General features: G+C 45.2%; 1 protein-coding gene across 1 annotated transcript in view; it reads right to left on the bottom strand.

Moving 5' to 3' along the window:
* The window catches only part of LOC119977131 (dynein heavy chain 10, axonemal-like), a 552,876-nt gene that overhangs the window by 82,719 nt on the left and 443,305 nt on the right, over positions 1–26,852 (bottom strand). Inside the window, 7 exon segments of the mRNA XM_038817763.1 lie at positions 547–776; positions 6,989–7,268; positions 7,481–7,628; positions 9,933–10,154; positions 13,475–13,692; positions 13,987–14,123; positions 16,723–16,907. Coding sequence (XP_038673691.1) covers positions 547–776; positions 6,989–7,268; positions 7,481–7,628; positions 9,933–10,154; positions 13,475–13,692; positions 13,987–14,123; positions 16,723–16,907 — 1,420 coding nt within the window.

Below are 26,852 nucleotides of genomic sequence, written 5' to 3' on the forward strand. Positions count from 1 at the left end.
GGATCCGGGTTTAATTCCCGGCTTGGATCACTGTCTGTGTGGAGTCTGCACGTTCTCCCCGTGTCTGTGTGGGTTTCCTCCGGGTGCTCCGGTTTCCTCCCACAAGTCCCGAAAGAGGTGCTGTTAGGTGAATTGGACATTCTGAATTCTCCCACAGTGTACCCGAACAGGCGCCGGAATGTGGTGACTAGGGGCTTTTCACAGTAACTTCATTGCAGTGTTAATGTAAGCCTACTTGTGAGAATAATTAAGATTATTATTATTATACTTGACCTCCAGCCGTGAATGGTGGTGGACAATTAAACAACATCACTGGAGGAGGTCCTCAAACATCCCCATCCTCAACAATGGAGGTGTGCAGCACATCAGTGCAAAAGAAGAGGCTGAAACATTTGGGATTTTCATCTTTCCCTCACTGTATTTAGGAACAGGTTGGATTCTGGGATCCAACAATCATCGAACAGAAAAGGGCAGAGTGGGATAGCACCAAAACACTGCATTGCCAGTGAAATATAACAATGATTAGTTCTCTTGTAATCCATCTACCTCAGTGGCTTTAGTCTTGGTCTCTTCCAGAGTTTCGACAAGTTCGACATTGTCCAACATGTTGCCAGTGGAAGTTGCTAATTCACGGAGAAGAGAATCCTCGAGATCCTTCAATAGCTTCTTATTCTCACTGGTCTCCTTGATCAAACGCTCCCTCTGTTCCTCTAGCTCTTTCCGCTCAAATGCCACAATAACGCTGAGTAACTGATCTTCCAGGCCACTTAACGTCACTGCACAAAGAAAGAAATTCAGCAAGAAACCCCAATTTTATTTTTAATCTATATTACTTCAATAATATAAATATTGTCTATGTGATAAATTTGGTTGTTTGCAAGTTGTGGTCTGCTTTGACTAGAATTTTAAAGCCTGTGTTTTTTGAGACTGTTGCCAACGGACACAGAAACTAAATCAATTTCTGGGAGATGCTTGTTAATTGGATTTCCTGGTTAATATCTGAGAAATCAGCCTGGTAGGTTGCCAGGGAAACAGAAGCTAAAGTTGGAGAGATTGGATGGTTGGAGCAGGACAGTGGTTGCCGGGGGAGGTGGTGACATTGTTACTGGACTGATGATCCTGAGACCCAGGATAACATTCTGGGGACTGGGCTTCAAATCCCACCATGGCAGAATCCAATCAGTATCTGGAATTAAAATTCAAATTCATGACCATGAAACCATTGTCGTAAAAAACAAAGATGGTTCACTAATGTCCTCTCGGAAGGTAATCTGCGTCCTTACTTGCTCTTACATGTGACTCCAGCCTCTTAAATACCCTGTGGAGTGGTCCAGCAAGCTACTCAGCTATATCAAACTGGATGGACAACTAGAATCAACAACGGCAAACACACCCGGTCGAACCTGCAAAGCTCACCTACCAACATCTGGGGGTTTGGGACAAACGTGGAAGGTCTGTCTCAGAATCTAGTCACAAGGGCAGCACAAGGGGATAGCAATGTGGCTTCACAGCGCCAGGGTCCCAGGTTCAACTCCCGGCTGGGTCACTGTCTGTGCGGAGTCTGCACGTTCTCCCCGTGTGTGCGTGGGTTTCCTCCGGGTGCTCCGGTTTCCTCCCACAGTCCAAAGACGTGCAGGTTAGGTGGATTGGCCAAGCTAAATTGCCCTTAGGGTACATGGCCTGGTACATGGCCAATGTTGGGTGGGGTTACTGGGTTATTGTGTAGGATGGAGGTATGGGCTTGGGTAGGGTGCTCTTTCCAAGAGCCTGTGCAGACTCGATGGGCTGAATGGCCTCCTTCTGCACTGTAAATTCTATGTAATATCTGCGTGGGTTTCCTCCGGGTGCTCCGGTTTCCTCCCACAGTCCAAAAACGTGCAGGTCAGGTGGATTGGCCATGATAAACTGTCTTTAGTATCCAAAAAGGTTAGGAGGAGTTATTGGGTTACGGGGATCGGGTGGGGGCTTGGGCTTGAGTGGGGTGCTCTTTCCAAGATCCAGTGCAGACTCGATGGGCCGAATGGCCTCCTTCTGCACTGTAAATTCTATGATCTAGTCAAACAACAGCCTGCCATAGTCACTGTCACAGAATCATACCTTACAGACAATATCCCAGACACCACCATCACCATTCCTGGTATGTTCTGCCCCACCGGCAGAGAAGTGGCACAATGGTATACAGTCGGGAGGGAGTTGCTTCAGCATTGACTCTAGACCCCATGAAGTCTCAGGGCTTCAGGTTAAACATGAGCAAGGAAACCTCCTGCTGATTACCATGTACCAGCTGATGAATCAGTACTCCGACCACTTGGAGGCAGCACTGAGGGTGGCACAGAATGTACAATGGGTGGGGAACTTCAATGTCCATCGCCAAGAGTGACTCGGTAGTACCATTACTGGCATAGCTGGCCAAGTCCTAATGGGCATAACTGCTAGACTGGGGCAGCGGCAGGTGGTGAGGGAACCAACAAGAGATAAAAAAAATACTTGGCACAATCCTCACCAACCTGCTTGCCGCAGAACTCCAATGACAGTATTAGTGTCCAAAGATGTGTAGGTTTGGTGGGGTACGGTGCACTTTCAGAGGTTCAGTACAGACTCGATATGCTGAATGGCCTCCTTCTGCACTATAGGAGCACTATGATTGTATGATTGAGTGCGGCATCAAGGAGTCCCAGCTAAACTGAAGCCAATGGGAATCAGGGGGAAACTCTCCGCTGGTTGGAGTCATTCCCGGCACAAAGGAAGATGGTTGTGGTGGTTGGAGATCAATCATCTCAGTTCCAGGACATCACAGCAGGAGTTCCTCAGGGTCGTGTCCTCGGCCCAGCCATCTTCAGCTGTTTCATCAATGACCTCCCTTCCACCATAAGGTCAGAAGTGGGGATGTACACTGATGATTGCACAATGTTCAGCACCATTTGTGACTCCTCAGATACTGAAGCATTCCACTTGCAAATACAGGAAGATTTAGACAATATCCAGACTTTGGTTTGACACGTGGCAAGTAACATATATGCCACAAAAGTGCCAGGTAACAAGCATCTCCAATAAGAGAGAATCAAACCATCGCCCATTGACATTCAATGGCATTAACATCACCCAATCCCATGCAAACAACATCCTGGGAGTTACCATTGTCCAGAAACTGAGCTGGACCCAGCCATATGAATACTGGGACTAGAGAGCAGGTTAGAGGCTGGGAATCCTGCGGGGAGTAACTCACCTCCTGACTCCCCAAAGTCTGTACACCATCTCCAAGGCAAAGTCAGGAGTGTGATGGAAACTCTCCACTTGCCTGGATGAGCGCAGCTCCAACAACACTCACGAAGTTCGACACCATCCAGGACAAAGCAGCCCCGCTTGATTGGCACCCCTTCTACAAACATTCGCTCCCTCCACCACCGAAGCACAGTGGCAGCCGTGTGTACCATCTACAAGATGCAGTGCAGCAACTCACCAAGGTACCTTAGACAGCCATGGCCACTACCATCTAGAAGGACAAGAGCAGCAGATACCTGGGAACCCCACCACCTGGAGGTTCCTCTCCAAGTCACTCACCACCCTGACTGGGAAATATATCGGCCGTTCCTTCACTGTCACTGGGGCAACATCCTGGAACTCCCTCCCTAACAGCACAGTGGGTGTACCTACACCTGAGGGACTGCAGCGATTCACAAAGGCAGGTCACCACCACCTTCTCAAGGGCAATTAGGGATGGGCAATGCTGACCTAGCCAGTGACATCCACAACCCATAAAAATTAATTTTAAAAATGTAGTGTATGCGAACTGGCTGAATACACTGAAACGTAAAGAGCTTCATCAACAGTGCAGGGAGGATGAGCAGCTGGGCCATGAACCAGAACCAACCAGACCATATACCAGGCCATATACCAGGCCATATACCAGACCATGTACCAAGCCATGTACCAGACCATATACCAGGCCATGTACCAGGCCATGTACCAGACCATGTACCAGACCATGTACCAGACCATGTACCAGACCATATACCAGACCATGTACCAGACCATATACCAGACCATGTACCAGACCATATACCAGGCCATATACCAGACCATGTACCAGGCCATGTACCAGACCATATACCAGGCCATGTACCAGACCATGTACCAGACCATGTACCAGACCATGTACCAGACCATATACCAGACCATGTACCAGGCCATGTACCAGACCATATACCAGGCCATGTACCAGACCATGTACCAGGCCATGTACCAGACCATATACCAGACCATGTACCAGACCATGTACCAGACCATATACCAGACCATATACCTGGCCATGCACCAGACCATGTACCAGACCATATACCAGACCATATACCAGACCATGCACCAGACCATGTACCAGACCATATACCAGACCATGCACCAGACCATGTACCAGACCATGTACCAGACCATGTACCGGACCATATACCAGACCATATACCAGACCATGTACCGGACCATATACCAGACCATATACCAGGCCATGTACCAGACCATATACCAGACCATGTACCAGAGTGTTATTGGGTGATCAGATAAAGGTGATTCTGGAAAAATGACAACATCAGGACCATTGTGAACTGAATTAAGGAGATATTCTGCGTAAGTACACCTTGTTGGTGCTAATTGTCCGCATGGCACAAGGATGGAGTAAGGCGAAAATTCTGAGGCCACTTCATGATCAAATCCAGCGTGTTGAAGAGTAGCTGAACTCTACCATGGGAAGGCCAGGGAAGGACTTTGGGACTACACATGGTGCCATATATGTGCTAAGTACGGATAGCACTGTGGCTTCACAGCGCCAGGGTCCCAGGTTCTATTCCCGGCTTGGGTCACTGTCTGTGAGGAGTCTGCACGTTCTCCCCGTGTCTGCGTGGGTTTCCTCCGGGTGCTCCGGTTTCCTCCCACAAGTCTCGAAAGATGTGCGGTTAGGTAATTTGGACATTCTGAATTCTCCCTCTGTGTACCCGAACAGGCGCCGGAATGTGGCGACTAGGGGCTTTTCACAGTAACTTCATTGCAATGTAAGCCTACTCATGACAATAAAGATTATTATTATTATAAGAGTGACTTGTGAGATTTACCTTTGCGACATCAGTTATTTTCAGTTTCTCCCGAATACAATTCGCTGGTTAATTCATGCTTACTTTATATTAATTTTGGTTTGTTTCTCTTTTTTAATAAAATTTAGAGTACCCAATTATTTTTTTTTCCAATTAAGGGGCAATTTAGCGTGGCCAGTCCACATAACCTACAGGAAGAATGTGCAAACTCCACACGGACAGTGACCCAGAGCCAGGATCGAACCCGGGTCCTCAGCGCCGCAGACCCAGTGCTAACCACTGCGCCACATGCCGCCCCAATTTTGGTTTATTTCTTATCGTGAAAGTTTTGAAAAGTTAAATCTTGTCCATTGGTTTCTTCCATGAGGGGTTTTGAGAAGTTTGCTCTTTCAAATAAATTAGGTGGTTTAAGGGCTCCAGATTATAAAATAGCAAATGTTATCACAAAAAGGGAATATCATCACTTTCAAGTCACGTATTCCAATTTGGAACATAAGCTGCTGTTGCTGGATAGTGACTGGATCATTATCCTAGCTGGATAGTGACTGGATCATTATCCTAGCTGGATAGTGACTGGATCATTATCCTAGCTGGATAGTGACTGGATCATTATCCTAGCTGGATAGTCACTGGATCATTATCCTAGCTGGATAGTCACTGGATCATTATCCTAGCTGGATAGTGACTGGATCATTATCCTAGCTGGATAGTGACTGGATCATTATCCTAGCTGGATAGTGACTGGATCATTATCCTAGCTGGATAGTCACTGGATCATTATCCTAGCTGGATAGTCACTGGATCATTATCCTAGCTGGATAGTGACTGGATCATTATCCTAGCTGGATAGTGACTGGATCATTATCCTAGCTGGATAGTCACTGGATCATTATCCTAGCTGGATAGTCACTGGATCATTATCCTAGCTGGATAGTGACTGGATCATTATCCTAGCTGGATAGTCACTGGATCATTATCCTAGCTGGATAGTGACTGGATCATTATCCTAGCTGGATAGTCACTGGATCATTATCCTAGCTGGATAGTCACTGGATCATTATCCTAGCTGGATAGTGACTGGATCATTATCCTAGCTGGATAGTCACTGGATCATTATCCTAGCTGGATAGTCACTGGATCATTATCCTAGCTGGATAGTCACTGGATCATTATCCTAGCTGGATAGTCACTGGATCATTATCCTAGCTGGATAGTCACTGGATCATTATCCTAGCTGGATAGTCACTGGATCATTATCCTAGCTGGATAGTGACTGGATCATTATCCTAGCTGGATAGTGACTGGATCATTATCCTAGCTGGATAGTCACTGGATCATTATCCTAGCTGGATAGTCACTGGATCATTATCCTAGCTGGATAGTCACTGGATCATTATCCTAGCTGGATAGTGACTGGATCATTATCCTAGCTGGATAGTCACTGGATCATTATCCTAGCTGGATAGTGACTGGATCATTATCCTAGCTGGATAGTCACTGGATCATTATCCTAGCTGGATAGTCACTGGATCATTATCCTAGCTGGATAGTCACTGGATCATTATCCTAGCTGGATAGTCACTGGATCATTATCCTAGAACTTCCGAACAAATATTACTGTGGGAACTGCTTCACCATAATGATACAATCGTACAAGACGGTTCACCACCATTTTCTCAAGGGCAACTAGTATGAGAAATAAATGAGGCCTTACCACCATACCAAACAACAATCTTGTAAATACCAGTATTCTTTCTCCTTAAATTACTGGAGGCAAATAACATTTTGAGCCAATGTTTCATGTGCTCCAAGTCAGGGGAATTTCAACACCAAGTAAAGTTACATTTTCTCTCCTGGACACATGGTGCAGGCTAGTGATGAGGGATGCAGGCTGCAGCAGAACTTACCAGTGTAGTTTATCACCATGGATTTCCCAAATACAGAAGGCTGGTACTTGGGATTTGACAGCTTTGTGTTAAGGTACATTTTGAAGTTTGGATCATAGTCGACCTCCTTGTCACCGAGTCTAATGAAATAACGCCCTTGTTGTCCTTCAATGTTCTTTTCCAGAACATTATCAATTACTGGATCAATGTATTCATCCACATCTTGAAACAAGAAGGGAAATCCATACTTGATGGCCATCTCTAATTGTTTCAGGAAATCAGGATCATTAAATGAAGAGATCTGGAAGAGATCAGACACAATTACCATTTATCACAATCACGAGGGCATCATTATTCTAAAAAATGCTACTTACAATCTGAAATGGAATAATTCAGTAAAGAGTTAGATATTAGACTGAAAGGTATCACAACAGGTCAAAGAGGAACACTCTCAATGCTATACACAAGGTTGTGGAATGACAAAGCATGTTTGGCCAGAAATCTAAACTTTACCTTCAAATTGGTCTTTGCTTCTTTTCTCTTCACCCAGTTTAAGGCTTGCTGCTGAGGGTCGATGCACAGTGGGAATCGGCTAGCTTGTGTTGTGAGAATTCCATTCTGAACAGACAATTCATCGGGTGGCAAACCTTCTGAGCCCCACCTGAATTCACAAGAATACCGGGTAAATCTTCATATTGCAAAATAAAGGCTAATCAGCCTGATTCGGCGAGATTAAATATTTTCCATCCTGCAGAATGTTTGTGCCTATACGTCACATCGCATCTTTCAAAGCCAAGTGGCTCAGGGCAAACATGTGCCCTCAAAGTGAGAAGGACAGACAATCTCGAGCCCCCCTCAATGACAAGGTGCATAGAGTGTAAGTTAAAGCATAAAAGGGAAGCTTATATCAGACACCAAAACCTTAATACTATAGAAAGCCGAGAAGAGTATTGAAAGTGGAGAAGTGAAATTAAAAGAGAAATTAGGAAAACAAAGAAAGGGAATAAAAAAATTTACTGGCAAGTAATCAAGGAAAATACAAACATGTTTTAGAAATACATAAAGATCAAGAGGATAACTAAAGAAAGAGTAGAAACTATTAGGGACTAAACAGATGACCTATGTATGGAGGTCGGCGATGTAGCTAAGCTTCCTAGTGAATTCTATGCAGCCACCTTCACAAAAGGTGTTGATGATGGCGCTATAGTTAAGGTGGAAGAGTGAGAGATGGGATGGGTTAGACATTGTAACAGAGGAGATAATAAATGCTTTGACGTCTTTGAAAGCAGATCAATTGTCAGGCCTGGATGAAATATATCCAAGACTATCAAAATAAGCAAGAGAGGGAATTGCAGAGGCTTTGACCGTCACACTTCGGTCCTCCCTGACTACAGGAGCAGTGAACACAGAACATACAGTGCAGAAGGAGGCCATTCGGCCCATCGAGTCTGCACCCACTTAAGCCCTCACTTCCACCCTGTCCCCGTAATCCAATAACCCCTGCTAACCTTTTTTTTTGGACACTAAGGGCAATTTATCATGGTCAATCCACCCAACCTGAATGTCTTTGGACTGTGGGAGGAAACCGGAGCACCCGGAGGAAACCCACGCAGACACGGGGAGAACATGAAGACTCTGCACAGACAGTGACCCAGCGGGGAATTGAACCTGAGACCCTGGTGCTGTGAAGCCACAGTGCTAACCACTTGTGCTGCCGTGCTGCCCTGAAGATTGGGTCGTGAAGATCGTGACAGAGGATTGGGTCACTGCTCATGCTGTGCTGTGGTTCAGAAAGGGAGGAAGAGATAATCTCATCAATTATAGGTCAGTTTGCTTAACTTGATTTGTGATAGTTTTTTGAAGAATAAAGGGATTAAGGGTTATGGTGTTCGGGCCGGAAAGTGGAGCTGAGTCCACAAAAGATCAGCCATGATCTCATTGAATGGCGGAGCAGGCTCGAGGGGCCAGATGGCCGACTCCTGCTCCTAGTTCTTATGTTCTTATGTTCTTATGTGAGCAAAATACTGGAATCAAATCTGAGGGAAGTATAAACCTTCATATAGAAAGGCCTAGATTAATCAAGGAATGTCAACATGTGTTTGTGAAGGGAAGATCATGTCTGGCTAACGTGACTGAATATTTTTGGGGAGGTAACAAATAGAGTTTATGACAGCAGTGCAGTGGTTGTGTGTTATACCGTCAATTCACTGTGAGACTGTGAGAATGAGTGAATGTAAGGCTTTATTATCCAGGAACTTGCCTGCCAGTGTCTGCTGTACAAATGAATGCCATCCACAGGTGGCTGGTTTATATATCGCCCCGGGGAGGGTGGAGCCAGAGGCGGAGCCTACCGGGGTTCTAGTACAAGGTCATAGCACTATAGAGACAGTTCATACTTAGGTGAATACATTCACCACAATGTGTCAATATGGATTTCTACAAGGATTGTGACAAGGTCTCACATGGAAAACTGGTCAACAAATAAAAGTGCTGAGGATCCAAGAAAGAGTGCTAAATTGGATCCCAAACAGATAGAACGCAAGAAGCTCAGAGTTATTGTTAACGAGTATTTTTGAGACTAGAGGACTGTTACCTTTGGGTTTCACAAGGCTCAATACTCAGACACTTGCTATTTACAGTTTGTTTTAATGATTTAGACTCGAATGTAGGGGACATGACAAAGAAATTTGCAGATGATAGAAAAATTAGCTGTGATTGACAATGAGGAGGGAAACTTAAGGAAGATATTGATGAGCTGGTCATTGTAGTAAAGTGTCTTGAAATGTCGTGAGGTTGAGAAAGGCATTATTTAAATTCAAGTCTTTCTATCTGTATAATGAAACAGAAATTGAATGAGGAAAGTTGACTCCAATCATTACATTATATGTAAATGTGTGGTTTTCAGGCAGACGAGTATAATTTAACATCAGTAATAGAACTATTTTTGTAAAATGATGCAACAGACCTGCTGATTTCAACTTCATCTGTGAGCAGATTTTCCAAACGGAATGGTTTGCTGAGGGGAATGTCACGTTTCAGGACATCATTCTGCCATTCATGGTAAATCATTTCATTGCGGAACTCGGAGCTGAAAGCTCCTGCGTAACTCAGAAAGGCAGCACAGATCAGGCAATCTCCGAGTAACCGTACGCGACGTACCTTCAGATCCTCCAAGTCCTTTGTCCATCTGTTTGGGGGATATTGAAGATGAATGCCTTTCTCTTGAGGCTCAAAAGGCAGAAACATTTATATAAATCCTGTTTAATTAAGTATTTTAACTCAGCCTTAAGCGATTATAGTCCAGACTTTAGAGCGGGATTTACCGGCTGTTCATGCTGATGGGAAATTCAGGTCCACGTCGATGCACAGGTTTCCCGGCGATGAGGGATGCTGTCAACGGAAATCATGTTGACAACGGCAAATCCCGCTGGCAGGCCGCCACCCCGCCATGGCGGGGTGGTCAGTAAATCCCTCCAAAATATTCATTTTGATATTTGAATTTGAATTGAAATTGGAGAGTAACATTTGCTAATTTTGGTGTGCCAAATGAAGTACTTTGTACTTGGGAATGAATATAGTTTTTCATCATATCAAAAGGAACATTGCTAATTGGTCTCATTGGCTGCACTATTTGCCCCCATAAACAGCGGTGAACGCACTTCAAACTGGATTGACAGCTCATGCCACAGTTCAAGATGGTTCAAGATTGTCCAAGGCCATGCAAGAAGCTAAACTAAAGTAAGTTATTTCTTTCTTTAAATAGATTTTCCTTGATTTTCATTGGTGTGACTTTTGAAATGAAACAAATGTCTTTCAAGAATGTGTAACGAAGCACAGTGAAGAGGGTTTATGTGCTGTCACCACACACAGAGTAGAAAATCTAGCTGGGGCCAAACCCAAATCTCCATGTGAGGAACTTTGCAGGCTAACAGGGTTTGTGATGCTGATATGATGCCGGGGTCACTGCCGATAGGTCTATCCAATTTCCTTCATATTCATTTGCATCTGGTTGTTTCTGAGGGAATTATGAATAAATAGTTGATGCAGAATGTGAGTCACATAATGGCCAATCAGGGCAGATATCTCTGGTTAAGGATTTTAGTCAATCAGATTTATTTTGGTGACAAACACCACCAGAGGCGAATGTGCAAGACAGTTGCTCTGTAGTGTATACAGGAGGTGGAGGGAAGTGGGGCTGGTCAGGGTGAGGGATTTGTATTTGAAGGAAGGGTTCGCCAGTCTGGAGGAGCTAAGCGAGAGGGTAGAGTTGCCGAGGGGGAGTGAGTTCAGGTATCTACAGGTTAGGGACTTTGCACGAAAGGTCTGGAAGGGGTTCCCTAGATTGCCGGGATACACCCTGCTGGAGTGACTGCTGCTTCCGGATGTGGAAGGGAAGGGAAGAATTGGGGATATATATAAGTGGCAGGGGGAGCAGGGAGGCGAGCGGGTGGTGAAGATCAAGGAGAAATGGGAAGTGGAGTTGGGAATGGAGATCAATTGGGGAGTATGGAGTGAGGCACTGCGCAGGGTAAACGGGACCTCCTCTTGTGCAAGGATGAGCCTGATACAGTTTAAGGTGGTGCACAGGGTGCACATGACTCGGGTGAGAATGAGTTGGTTCTTTCAGGGGGTAGCAGATGAATGTGAGAGGCGTGGGTGGGGGCCAGCGAATCACGCGCACGTGTTTTGGGGTTGTGAAAAATTGGGAAGATTCTGGGCGGGAGTGCTCGTGGTCTTAGCCAGGATAGTGGAGGAGGGAGTGGACCCGGACCCTTTGGTGGTGATATTTGGGGTTTCAGAGAAGCCGGAGCTCACGGAGAGGAGGAAGGCCGATGTCTTGGCCTTCGTCTCTCTGATTGCACAGCGGTGAATTTTGCTGGAGTGGCGGTCGGCATTGTCACCGGGGGTAGCAGCATGGTTAGGTGACCTGTATGACTTACTGCGGTTAGATGGGGAGAGGGGGTGAAAAAGGAGAAAAATCTGTATAAACTGTATAGTTGATTGTTGGGAAGAATGTTTCCCGGGGTGGTTATTTGCTGTAACCTACTTTGATACAAGTTTGAATAAAATGCGTTTTAAAAAAAAGATGGTTGCTCTGTTGACCATGTCAATAATGGTGAGCCATGTCACGACAGAGAAAAGCATACTCATAGAGTGAACATGTGCCCATGCATTTTCAAAAGTCAACTTCTTTGCTTCCAATTATTGACATTGTTTCACTCCCAGTCTGTCCCAATCAGAGAGATTTTCTTTTCTCAAAGAGATAGTGGCCCAGTCTTCCTTGTCCAGATTGTCAGAGATGGTTTGTATGTCACATGATGCATATCAGGACGCCACGGAGGTCCTAAGGAACAGACATACCAGGGAATTGTTTAAGCAGTTCAAACGTACGATGGCCCTAGCTTCCTCCCAGTGTCTCTGACCCTGGGTTTAGGGTGGAATTTTGGGCATGATAAGCAGGACTTAGCTGTTTACAGACTCTGGAAATGTTTAACAGTTTAATACCAGATCAAACAGCTGAGTAACAAGTAACTCCACAGCAGACTCGCCCAATCATCCCCTCGCCACCCCCCCCCCCCCCCCCAACTGTGAACCAGACTATCCCTCCACCAGTCAACAATCCTCCCAACTCAATTACACCACATTACTGATCAGCCCCAACCACTTGGTCACACCCTCAACCACCCAAAGAACCTCTGACCCAATGCAACTACCCCTGACCACCCGGCCGCCATCCAACTACTTGCCTACTCTGTGACCCAACTACAGAATCGTCAAACTGATCACTCAAGGCTTCAAGGCTTGACCACGATTCGACTGTCCCACAACCTGACTATGTCCCCCATTACAAACAACCACCTGGCAATCTAAGACAGAAAGGAGAGATTGAAATCCTGGATGTGGATCCTTGGTGAAGGCAACAAGAGAAGGTGTTGTTTGGGAGAAGATTTCAAGGTGAGAGTGGAGTTTGGAAATATTTGTGTGGAAGTCAGAGTTCCAATGAGAACAGCAGGCTGACAGTGTGACAAATATCTGGGGGTTTTGATGAGTAATCCTCAGAAATGGTTTAGGGTGGCATTCGTCACTTGGTTTCAGAGTGTGGTGTGTCTGATCATAGTTGGCCTGTTGGTTCATATGCACTGGGTACTTACCAAAACATTAGAGTATAAGTTAGATTTAGTAACTTGTGTTATCCTTGAAAATCTGTGTACATCTGTGAAGATATAGGTGGGGTGAAGGAATATTCTGTTATAGTCAATCTTATCATGTTTACTAAATATTTTATTCTTCCATTGAAAGTTAATTGGCAGTCCTGCCACTCTGTTCATCCCCATCTGGAAACAAAAATTAATAGCTACGGTCTATTGAGCCAGGTTTCCATTCTGGCACCTGACCGCCCAGTTTCGGATTGTAACAAAACCTATTCACTATCACCCATTCCCCCACCCAAGGATAATTTACGCCCATAAATTTTTGATCTGTCAAACATTCGTTGACAGGACTCACCGAATATTTTCAGATCCCAATCCAGAAATCAGTTTATCCGCAGCCACCAATCGCCGTTCCATAATTTCTGCTTCTTCTTGAAGCTGTTGTTTTTCTCTCATTGCAGCTTCGTAGCGATCACTCAGGGCTTGAAGCTCACTCTGTATCGCTGCCAACTCTGCCTGGATCTTCTCCAGATCACGTTTGCTTTGAAAGTAATTACGCTCCAGCCGGGCAACCTACAGAAATAATTAGTATAGAACATAGAACATTACAGCGCAGTACAGGCCCTTCGGCCCACAATGTTGCACCGTCCTGTGAAACCCTTCTGAAGTCCCTCTACACTATTCCCTTATCGTCCATATAATTGGTATGTCCACTTGGGTTTTAGTCCACATTGAACAGACCAACATTCTGGAAGAGAGATATTAAATCTGATAGCCATCAAAGGTCACTGTTTGATTAATGTAAAAGAAACTAAAGAAACATATGATTGCAGAAGACACAATGCCGTTGCTGAGAGTGATACTTACCTTTTCTCGTTTTGGTTTGATTTCTCGAGCCACATCACAGTAGCCCATGACAGCTTCCACAAACTTTAACATTCCAGCTCCTGCTCTGCTAATGGCCTGCATTTCATCAAGTGAGGTGTTCAGATTTTTCAGAAAACCTACAAATGCAAACATTATTCATAATCTAACATTTTTCTTTTTTACTTGCTGAACTGTGGCACATTTTTCTTTCACACTGGAGAGCTGGTTGCTTGATCAGACATACAGGCCCCAAATTTGCATACTTCCCACTGGCAATGCAGAGGGAGAACCTGGATCTTGTTCTCGGCTGGACGTTTCCATGCAGGTGGAGAGGGAAGCACGGTGGCTTCCCACTGGGACACAGCATTAATGTGTGCTTCAATTGAAAGAAGCAATAATAGGTATCAGATGGGGAATAATGTTGTGAATATTTTCCGAGATTAATATCCCAGAGGCCTGTAGTAGCTGAGAGAATAGGAACTGCCATGTCTGATCTGCCCCTCTCAGATCTGTCCCACCTCTTGGTAATCTCTGGCAGCCCTCTGCTGAACATCATCGTCCTGATCTGAGTTTTTAAATTCTGATGTGGCCTCCTCAGCCTGGGCTGCTCTGTCTGTCAGGCAATCCAGTAAAGAATCAAAACACAAACACTTTCCCTTTCCTACCATCTGCTTCCTCATACCAAAGCAGCTGTTACCAAGTGTTTGAGGCTTCCTCAAAAGCCCACAAAGGGCTTCAAATTCCATGACATCCTTTGAAATGCAAAACCTCCATTCAATTTCACAGAGCAGAACCTTTCACTAGCCTGTGATTGACAATTTAATAGCCCAGACATAGCTGCTTGCTGCATTGTGTACTTATATTTCCTTTCACACTTGAATGCATCTCAAGCTTTGATGCTAACCACAATGTTTATAACCACTCTTTCTATGATAGACAGCTGCTCACCACATCAAAGGAGTTAACTGGTTTCACTTCCTCTTCTCTCACAGCAGAGGTGGAAGCGGCACTGTATCAGTGCCCTGACGCCCCTGACCCTGCCTTGCAGTCCACCGCACCAGTGCCTGGGTGTAGGTGTCAAGGGGCGGTGCACCATTGGAAATGCAAGGGCGGGTTGGCTAAATGGGAGTGGGGGCTGATGGGGGTGGCTGGGATAGTTGGGTGGGGGCATCTGATCACTCTCATGTGAGTGTGGTTTTGGAGGCGTGACCATTATTCCTGTGGGGGGGGGGATATACCCCTCCTTGTCGGGGGGGGGGGGGGAGGGGATCAGGATTTGCAGTATGGGTGGGGGTCCAGCTGATGGACTTTGTGATTGATCTAACCACTCAAAATGCCCAATACCAGAATTCCAATGGAAGGTGGCGAGCTCTCCACGATGTATAAATCTGTATTGTTAAGGAGTGAGACTCACTCTTGGGCACCACCTCCAGCAGCAGCATGAACTTGCCGCGATTCTCTGATAGCGGGAACACTCAGTCGCCCAAACGGAGAATCCCAGGCAGTCTGGCTACAAAGGTCAAAAGGAATCCTGACTCCTATTTAACACCTCAAGAATCCAGACCTGGGAATATACATCCTTTATCCCAGGAGAAGAAGTGGGATAGACACCCTCCAAGCTACTAGAACCTGTAATATTGCCCTTAAAGAGTCTGCTTTAATTCCTAAAACAACAGTGCCAGTGAGACATGGGAAAGGTAAAGCAGTCTCAGAGAGAAGAGTTTCATATCTGTAGGATCTACATAAACATAGAACATAGAACAGTACAGCACAGAACAGGCCCTTCGGCCCTCGATGTTGTGCCGAGCAATGATCACCCTACTTTAAACCCACGTAACCCGTATACCCGTAACCCAACAATCCCCCCATTAATCTTACACTACGGGCAATTTAGCATGGCCAATCCACCTAACCCGCACATCTTTGGACTGTGGGAGGAAACCGGAGCACCCGGAGGAAACCCACGCACACACAGGGAGGACGTGCAGACTCCACACAGACAGTGACTCAGCCGGGAATCGAACCTGGGACCCTAGAGCTGTGATGCATTGATGCTAACCACCATGCTACCGTGATAAAGCGATGCAGATTCTCTGAGAAAGTACAATCATGTATGTCCTTCAGCCTCTCCATCTATACACTGTTGTGGATAGTCTGAGGGGCCATAAAAATCAAGTATCAGTAAAGACGGGCGTACAGTCTCAGATTGTCATAAAAAGCCAACAGATTTCCTAATGTCCTTTGGGGAAGGAAATCCCAGATATAACTCCAGTCCCACACCAATGAGGATTTTACCTCAATTGTGTCAAATCATTAGAGATGGGCAATAAATGCCAACCTTGCCAGCAACACCCACATCCTGAAACTTAATAAAATAAGTGATCTCGGCAAGGTGGATGGGAGGTTATCCAGAGAAGCAGCTGGATACCTTCAAATCAACAATGGGCTTTTTTCTAAGGTTCTTTGTCACAAAGATCAAGGGGCACAAAAGCCCCACCACCCAGACTTCAGGCATTGCAGTTATTGATCATCCACACTGAACCTGTACAAATAAAGTGCCCTCCACTAACCCCACCGTCACTTGTAATGTCAGCAGAGGGGGACAGCTGTGCAGCTACCACACCATCACTAACTGTGCCTGTCATTAAATGTAACAGCAATATCCCAATATCTGTTTAAGTTACTGCACCCTCTGTTAATACTGAAGACAGTTTCACTTCTAGTTTAAGCAGTTACCTTTCACAGTTTTAACTTGATTCTGCCCAATCGCATCACAGTCCATTTCCATCAGAGCCTTCAAGAAATTTGCCTCTGACATCATGCCTTTGGCTGATTTCCAGTTAATCTCTTTATAGCCTCTCATGACGAGGATGCATTCACAAACCGTCTGGACTTGTCTCGGTGGCTTTGCAAATGACCTTTTTATGTCAAAAACAGAAAAATTAGTAAATTTTTCAATTAAATACTACCAACAGGTTCGAATCCATAGAATCCCTATTGTGGGAGGCCATTCGGCCCATTGAGCTGCACCAATGCTTGGAAAGAGCATCTCACCCAAGCCCCACTCCCCCACCCCATCCCCATTACTCTGTAACCATCTAAGGGGCACTTTTATCTTGGCCAATCCACCCACTTGCGCATCTTTTGGACTGTGGGAGGAAACCGGAGCACCCGGAGGAAACTCACGCAGACACAGGAGAACGTGCAGACTCTGCAGAGACAGTGACCCGAGGCCGGAATTGAACCTGGGTCCCTGGCATTGTGAGGCAGCAGCGCTAACTACTGTGCTACCCTCAATTGCTCAAAGCGAATTACCTTTTAATTCTTCACATTTTGATTTTATTTTGTATTGAGAAGTGCAGGTTTAATCATTTTAAAGTTAAAATCGGTACATTGCTTTCCTACCAGCTTTGGGGAAAATGCATAACTTACTGACATCCCATCCACCACATCACATCCATTTAGTACAGCTAAACATTCATTATTTACCAGGCATTCCAGATGTCTGACTCCAATTAAAATCAATACGTTTACCAGTGAGTTCCCAATGGTCGTTTTACCGTAAAAGATACCCATTGGTCGGTTATCACTTCTGTCGTTTCGTAATCTTCCCTCACAGTCTTACAAATTGCAAATTGCTGAATTGTGGCAGAGTCCTAGCAAAATGGGAGTTCTTTGCTGGGATTTTAAAAGGGATAATTCCTTGTTTGGCTTGGGATTATTGAATTTAAAGACAGTGAGTGTAAGGGGCTGCTGTTTTCTTTCAGCTGGTGTTACTCTTGTCAGTTTAAACAGTGAGTGATTTGTAAAATGGCTCATCAATGGTGAAGGGTTGCTGCGTGTTGAAGGAAATGATAGCTCAGCTTTTAAATTTGTGAAAAACACAGGCAGAATCATTGGAATTGGCTAGGATCCAGTTACAAATGAAACAGTTGCAACACGAGTTGCGAAATACCAAGGGGAAAAAAACATTAGTGGGTGTCATATACAGACCCCCAAACTGCAGTGGTGAGGTTGGCAATGGCATTAAACCCAAAATTAGTGATGCTGGTAATAAGGGAATATCGGTGATCATGGGTGATTTTAATCTTCACATAGATTGGGCAAATCAAATTAGCCACAATTCCGCAGAGGAGGAATTCCTGGAGTGTATACGGGATGGTTTTCTTGACCAATATGTGGAGGAACCACATCTTAGACTGGGTACTGTGTAATTAGAAGGGGATCATTGCCAATCTGGCTGTACGAGACCCCTTGGGGATGAGCGACTATAACATGATGGAATTTTTTATCAAGGTGGAGAGTGAAGTAGTTGATTCGGAGACTAGGGTGCTGAATCTTAATAAAGGGAACTATGAGGACATGAGGCATGAGGCCTTGATGGATTGAGGAGAGTTACTGAAAGGGATGACAGTGGATAGACAATGGTAAACATTCAAGGAACGCATGGGGGAACTAAAGCGACTGTTCATTCCTGTCTGGCAGAAAAGCAAAGGGGGTAAGAGGGCCAATCCATGGCTTACAAAGGAAATTAGAAATAGTATCCACTTGAGTGGCAACTTTCAAAGATCTATGAACATAGACCCCAAGATCTCTTTGCTCCTCCACATTGCCAAAAACCCTACCATTAACCCTGTATTCCGCATTCATATTTGTCCTTCCAAAATGGACAACCTCACACTTTTCAGGGTTAAACTCCATCTGCCACTTCTCAGCCCAGCTCTGCATCCTATCTATGTCTCTTTGCAGCCGACAACAGCCCTCCTCACTATCCACAACTCCACCAATCTTTGTATCATCTGCAAATTTACTGACCCACCCTTCAACTCCCTCATCCAAGTCATTAATGAATATCACAAACAGCAGAGGACCCAGAACTGATCCCTGCGGTACGCCACTGCTAACTGGGCTCCAGGCTGAATATTTGCCATCCACCATCACTCTCTGTCTTCTATCGGTTAGCCAGTTCGTTATCCAACTGGCCAAATTTCCTACTATCCCATGCCTCCCTACTTTCTGCATAAGCCTACCATGGGGAACCTTATCAAATGCCTTACTAAAATCCATATACACTACATCCACTGCTTTAGGTTCATCCATGTGCTTGGTCACCTCCTCAAAGAATTCAATAAGACTTGTGAGGCAAGACCTACCCCTCACAAATCCGTGCTGACTATCCCTAATCAAGCAGTGTCTTTCCAGATGCTCAGAATTACTTTGCCTGCCACCGAAGTAAGACATAAGAACATAAGAACTAGGAGCAGGAGTAGGCCATCTGGCCCCTCGAGCCTGCTCCGCCATTCAATTAGATCATGGCTGATCTTTTGTGGACTCAGCTCCACTTTCCAGCCCGAACACCATAACCCTTAATCCCTTTATTCTTCAAAAAACTATCTATCTTTACCTTAAAAGCATGTAATGAAGGAGCCTCAACTGCTTCACTGGACAAGGAATTCCATAGATTCACAACCCTTTGAATGAAGAAGTTCCTCCTAAACTCCGTCCTAAATCTGCTTCCCCTTATTTTGAGGCTATGTCCCCTAGTTCTGCTGTCACCCGCCAGTGGAAACAACCTGCCCGCATCTATCCTATCTATTCCCTTCCTTATTTTAAATGTTTCTATAAGATCCCCCCTCATCCTTCTAAATTCCAATGAGTACAGTCCCAGTCTACTCAACCTCTCCTCATAATCCAACCCCTTCAGCTCTGGGATTAACCTAGTGAATCTCCTCTGCACACCCTCCAGCGCCAGTACGTCCTTTCTCAAGTAAGGAGACCAAAACTGAACACAATACTCCAGGTGTGGCCTCACTAACACCTTATACAATTGCAACATAACCTCCCTAGTCTTAAACTCCATCCCTCTAGCAATGAAGGACAACATTCCATTTGCCTTCTTAATCACCTGTTGCACTTGTAAACCAACCTTCTGTGACTCATGCACTAGCACACCCAAGTCTCTCTGAACAGCGGCATGCTTTAATATTTTATCGTTTAAATAATAATCCCGTTTGCTGTTATTCCTACCAAAATGGATAACTTCACATTTGTCAACATTGTATTCCATCTGCCAGACCCTAGTCCATTCACTTAACCTATCCATATCCCTCTGCAGACTTCCAGTATCCTCTGCACTTTTCACTTTACCACTCATCTTAGTGTCATCTGCAAACTTGGACATATTGCCCTTGGTCCCAACTCCAAATCATCTATGTAAATTGTGAACAATTGTGGGCCCAACACGGATCCCTGAGGGACACCACTAGCTACTGATTGCCAACCAGAGAAACACCCATTAATCCCCACTCTTTGCTTTCTATTAATTAACCAATCCTCTATGCATGCTACTACTTTACCCTTAATGCCATGCATCTTTATCTTATGCAGCAACCTTTTGTGTGGCACCTTGTCAAAGGCTTTCTGGAAATCCAGATATACCACATCCATCGGCTCCCCGTTATCTACTGCACTGGTAATGTCCTCAAAAAATTCCACTAAATTAGTTAGGCATGACCTGCCCTTTATGAACCCATGCTGCGTCTGCCCAATGGGACAATTTCTATCCAGATGCCTCGCAATTTCTTCCTTGATGATAGATTCCAGCATCTTCCCTACTACCGAAGTTAAGCTCCCTGGCCTATAATTTCCTGCTTTCTGCCTACCTCCTTTTTTAAACAGTGGCGTCACGTTTGCTAATTTCCAATCCACCGGGACCACCCCAGAGTCTAGTGAATTTCTGTAAATTATCACTAGTGCATCTGCAATTTCCCTAGCCATCTCTTTTAGCACTCTGGGATGCATTCCATCAGGGCCAGGAGACTTGTCTACCTTTAGCCCCATTAGCTTGCCCATCACTACCTCCTTAGTAATAACAATCCTCTCAAGGTCCTCACCTGTCATAGCCTCATTTCTATCAGTCGCTGGCACGTTATTTGTGTCTTCCACTGTGAAGACCGACCCAAAAAACCTGTTCAGTTCCTCAGCCATTTCTTCATTTCCCATTATTAAAACTCCCTTCTCATCCTCTAAAGGACCAATATTTACCTTAGCCACTCTTTTTTGTTTTATATATTTGTAAAAACTTTAACTGTCTGTTTTTATATTCTGAGCAAGTTTACTCTCATACTCTACCTTACTCTTCTTTATAGCTTTTTTAGTAGCTTTCTGTTGCCCCCTAAAGATTTCCCAGTCCTCTAATCTCCCAGCAATCTTTGCCACTTTATATGCTTTTTCCTTCAATTTGATACTCTCCCTTATTTCCTTAGATATCCACAGTCGATTTTCCCTCTTTCTACCGTCCTTCCTTTTTGTTGGTATAAACCTTTGCTGAGCACTGTGAAAAATCGCTTGGAAGGTTCTCCACTGTTCCTCAACTGTTCCACCATAAAGTCTTAGCTCCCAGTCTACCTTAGCTAGTTCTTCTCTCATCCCCTTGTAATCTCCTTTGTTTAAACACAAAACACTAGTATTTGATTTTACTTTCTCACCCTCCATCTGTATTTTAAATTCCACCATATTGTGATCGCTCCTTCCGAGAGGATCCCTAACTATGAGATCATGAATCAATCCTGTCTCATTACACAGGACAAGATCTAGGACCGCTTGTTCCCTCGTAGGTTCCATTACATACTGTTCTAGGAAACTATCGCGGATACATTCTATAAACTCCTCCTCAAGGTTGCCTTGACCGACCTGGTTAAACCAATCGACATGTAGATTAAAATCCCCCATGATAACTGCTGTACCATTTCTATATGCATCAGTTATTTCTTTGTTTATTGCCTGCCCCACCATAACGTTACTATTTGGTGGCCGATAGACTACTCCTATCAATGACTTTTTCGCCTTACTATTCCTGATTTCCACCCAAATGGATTCAATCTTATCCTCCATAGGACCGATGTCATCCCTTACTATTGCCCGGATGTCATCCTTAAATAACAGAGCAACACCACCTCCCTTACCATCCACTCTGTCCTTCCGAATAGTTTGATACCTTCGGATATTTAACTCCCAGTCGTGACCATCCTTTAACCATGTTTCAGTAATGGCCACTAAATCATAGTCATTTACGATGATTTGTGCCATCAACTCATTTACTTTATTCCGAATACTACGAGCATTCAAGTAAAGTACACTTATGTTGGTTTTTTTACCTCTGTTTTGAATCTTAACATCTCCAGTTTTATTCCTTTTGTTATTACTGGGCCTATTCACTGAGCTCCCCTCAGTCACTGTACCTTGTACTGTCGCCCTTTTTGATTTTTGACTGGCCTGTAATTCCCAGGGTTATCCCTGTTCCCTTTTTTGAACAGGGGCACGACATTAGCCACTCTCCAATCCCCTGGTACCACCCCTGTTGACAGTGAGGACGAAAAGATCATTGCCAATGGCTCTGCAATTTCATCTTTTGCTTCCCATAGAATCCTTGGATATATCCCGTCAGGCCCGGGGGACTTGTCTATCCTCAAGTTTTTCAATACACCCAACACATCTTCCTTCCTAACAAGTATCTCCTCGAGCTTACCAGTCTGTTTCACACTATCCTCTCCAACAATATGGTCCCTCTCATTCATAAATACTGAAGAAAAGTACTCGTTTAAGACCTCTCCTATCTCTTCAGTCTCAATACACAATCTCCCGCTACTGTCCTTGATCGGACCTACCCTCGCTCTAGTCATTCTCATATTTCTCACATATGTATAAAAGGCCTTGGGGTTTTCCTTGATCCTACCCGCCAAAGATTTTTCATGCCCTCTCTTAGCTCTCCTAATCCGTTTCTTCAGTTCCCTCCTGGTTATCTTGTATCCCTCCAGCGCCCTGTCTGAACCTTGTTTCCTCAGCCTTACATAAGTCTCCTTCTTCCTCTTCACAAGACATTCAACCTCTCTTGTCAACCATGGTTCCCTCACTCAACCATCTCTTCCCCGCCTGACAGGGACATACATATCAAGGACACATAGTATCTGTTCCTTGAACAAGTTCCACATTTCAATTGTGTCCTTCCCTGACAGCCTATGTTCCCAACTTATGCACTTCAGTTCTTGTCTGACAGCATTGTATTTACCCTTCCCCCAATTGTAAACCTTGCCCTGTTGCACGCACCTATCCATCTCCATTACTAAAGTGACAGAAAGTCACAGAATTGTGGTCACTATCTCCAAAATGCTCCCCCACTAACAAATCTATCACCTGCCCTGGTTCATTACCAAGTACCAAATCCAATATGGCCTCCCCTCTGGTCGGACAATCTACATACTGTGTTAGAAAAGCTTCCTGGACACACTGCACAAACACTACCCCATCCAAACTATTTGATCTAAAGAATTTCCACTCAATATTTGGGAAGTTGAAGTCACCCATGACTACTACCCTGTGACTTCTGCACCTTTCCAAAATCTGTTTCCAAATATGTTCCTCCACATCTCTGCTGCTATTGGGGGGCCGATAGAAAACTCCCAACAAGGTGACTGCTCCTTTCCTATTTCTGACTTCAACCCATACTACCTCAGGAGGCAGATCCTCCTCGAACTGCCTTTCTGCAGCTGTTATACTGTCTCTAATTAACAATGCCCCCACCTCTTTTACCATCCTCCCTAATCTTATTGAAACATCTATAACCAGGGACCTCCAACAACCATTTCTGCCCCTCTTCTATCCAAGTTTCCATGATGGCCACCACATCGTAGTCCCAAGTACCGATCCATGCCTTAAGTTCACCCACCTTATTCCTGATGCTTCTTGCGTTGAAGTATACACACTTCAACCCATCTCCTTGCCTGCAAGTACTCTCCTTTGTCAGTGTTACCTTCCCCACTGCATCACTACGTGCTTTGGCGTCCTGAATAGCGGCTTCCTTAGTTACTGGACTACAAATCCGGTTCCCATCCCCCTGCAAAATTAGTATAAACCCTCCCGAAGAGTACTAGAAAACCTCCCTCCCAGGATATTGGTGCCCCTCTGGTTCAGATGCATCCCGTCCTGCTTGTTCAGGTCCCACCTTCCCCAGAATGCGCTCCAATTATCCAAATACCTGAAGCCCTCCCTCCTACACCATTCCTGCAGCCACGTGTTCAACTGCACTCTCTCCCTATTCCTAGCCTCGCTATCACGTGGCACCGGCAACAAACTAGAAATGGCAACTCTGTCTGTCCTGGCTTTTAACTTCCAGCCTAACTCCCTGAACTCATTTATTACATCCACACCCCCTTTTCCTACCTACGTCTTTGGTACCAATGTGCACTACGACTTCTGGCTGCTCACCCTCCCCCTTCAGGATCCTGATGACACGATCAGAGACATCCCTGGCCCTGGCACTTGGGAGGCAGCATACCTTCCAGGAGTCTCGTTCGCGACCACAGAATCTCCTATCTATTCCCCTAACCATTGAATCTCTTATTATTATTGCTTTTCTACGCTCCCCCCTTCCCTTCTGAGCCCCAGAGCCAGACTCAGTGCCAGAGACCTGGCCGCTAGGGCCTTCCCCCAGTAGGCCATTCCCCGAACAGCATCAAAAACGGTATACCTGTTTTGAAGGGGAACGGCCATAAGGGATCCCTGCACTGTCTGCCTGTTCATTTTCTTTCCCCTGACTGTAACCCAGCTACCCTTGCCCTGTACCTTGGGTGTGGCTACCACCCTGTAATTCTTCTCTATTACCCCCTCTGCCTCACGGATGATCTAAAGTTCATCCAACTCCACCTCCAGTTCCCTAACACGGTCTCTGAGGAGCTGGAGTTGGGTGCACTTCCTGCAGGTATAGTCAGCGGGGACACTGGTGGTATCCCTCACCACCCACATCCTACAGGAGGAGCATGCAACTGCCCTAACCTCCATCCCCTCTTACCTTACAGAATATAGCTGCCCTGTGGACCAACTGGAACTCCGCCCTCCGACTCTGCTCCCAGTCAGCTGTACTCTCTGTAAACTCCCGGCTCCCGACACGCTCTTTGGGGTAATGTAGGAAATGAAATGAAAGGAGCACGTTACTCCTTCTTCACCTAACTCCCTCAGTCACCAAACTCTCACTGCAGCACTCAAATGCACCAAATTCAGCACTCCCTCAGTACCAAACTCTCACTATAGCACTCAAATGCACCAAATTCAGCACTCCCTCAGTACCAAACTCTCACTATAGCACTCAAATGCACCAAATTCAGCACTCCCTCAGTCACCAAACTCTCACTATAGCACTCAACCCATATTCAGCACTCAGTGCAAACAAAGTCTGCACTGTAAACCGGCTCAACTTTCTACTGTGAATCTCAAGGATGAGATTTCTAAATTCTTGGAAGAGCAGGGTCGGATTAGAACAAGTCAACATGGATTTAGTAAGGGGAGGTCGTGCCTGACGAACCTGTTAGAATTCTTTGAGGAGGTGACAAGTAGGTTAGACCAGGGACACCCAGTGGATGTGGTCTATCTGGATTTCCAAAAGGCCTTTGATAAGGTGCCACACAGGAGGCTGCTGAGTAAGGTGAGGGCCCATGGTGTTCGTGGTGAGCTACTGGCATGGGTTGAGGATTGGCTGTCTGACAGAAGGCAGAGAGTTGGGATAAAAGGTTCTTTTTCGGAATGGCAGCCGGTGACCAGCGGTGTCCCACAGGGTTCAGTGTTGGGGCCACAGCTGTTCACCATATATATTAATGATCTGGATGAAGGGACTGGGGGCATTCTAGCGAAGTTTGCCGATGATACGAAGTTAGGTGGTCAGGCAAGTAGTGCTGAGGAAGTGGGGAGGCTGCAGAAGGATCTAGACAGTTTGGGAGAGTGGTGCAGGAAATGGCTGATGCAATTCAACGTGAGAAAATGTGAGGTCTTGCACTTTGGAAAAAAGAATCCAAGCATAGACTATTTTCTAAACGGTGAGAAAATTCATAATGCCAAAGTACAAAGGGATCTGGGAGTGCTAGTCGAGGATTCCCTAAAGGTAAACATGCAGGTTGAATCTGTGATTAAGAAAGCGAATGCAATGTTGTCATTTATCTCAAGAGGGTTGGAATATAAAAGCAGCGATGTGCTACTGAGCCTTTATAAGGCTCTGGTTGGGCCCCATTTGGAGTACTGTGTCCAGTTTTGGGCCCCACATCTCAGGAAGGACATACTGGCACTGGAGCGTGTCCAGCGGAGATTCACACGGATGATCCCTGGAATGGCGGGTCTAACATATGATGAACGGCTGAGGATCCTGGGATTGTATTCATTGGAGTTTAGAAGGTTAAGGGGAGATCTAATAGAAACTTACAAGATAATACATGGCTTAGAAAGGGTGAACGCAAAGAAACTGTTTCCGTTAGGCGAGGAGACAAGGACCCGTGGGCACAGCCTTAGAATTAGAGGGGGTAAATTCAGAACAGAAATGCGGAGACATTTCTTCAGCCAGAGAGTGGTGGGCCTGTGGAATTCATTGCCGCGGAGTGCAGTGGAGGCCGGGACGCTAAATGGCTTCAAGGCAGAGATAGATAAATTCTTGATGTCGCGAGGAATTAAGGGCTACGGGGAGAATGCTGGTAGGTGGAGTTGAAATGCCCATCAGCCATGATTGAATGGCGGAGTGGACTCAATGGGCCGAATGGCCTTACTTCCACTCCTATGCCTTATGGTCTTATGGAATCTGGCCTCTGAAAACTGGCCTAATCCAATTAACTAATTAACAAGCTCCAGCTGCAAGCAGCTATAAGTAGAACCTTTGTTTAAGGCTGATAGAAAATTTACCTTCTACTAAACAAAACAGCAACTTTTAAGTTAATTAACTAAATAAAAGACTAGACTTTAGATAAAAATGAACCCTTATTATCCCTTAGTCACCAAACTCTCACTATAGCACTCAAATACACCCAAATTCAGCACTCAGTGCAAAAGAAAAA

Source organism: Scyliorhinus canicula, chromosome 1 (genome assembly GCF_902713615.1).
Source record: "Scyliorhinus canicula chromosome 1, sScyCan1.1, whole genome shotgun sequence".
NCBI lineage: Eukaryota > Metazoa > Chordata > Chondrichthyes > Carcharhiniformes > Scyliorhinidae > Scyliorhinus > Scyliorhinus canicula.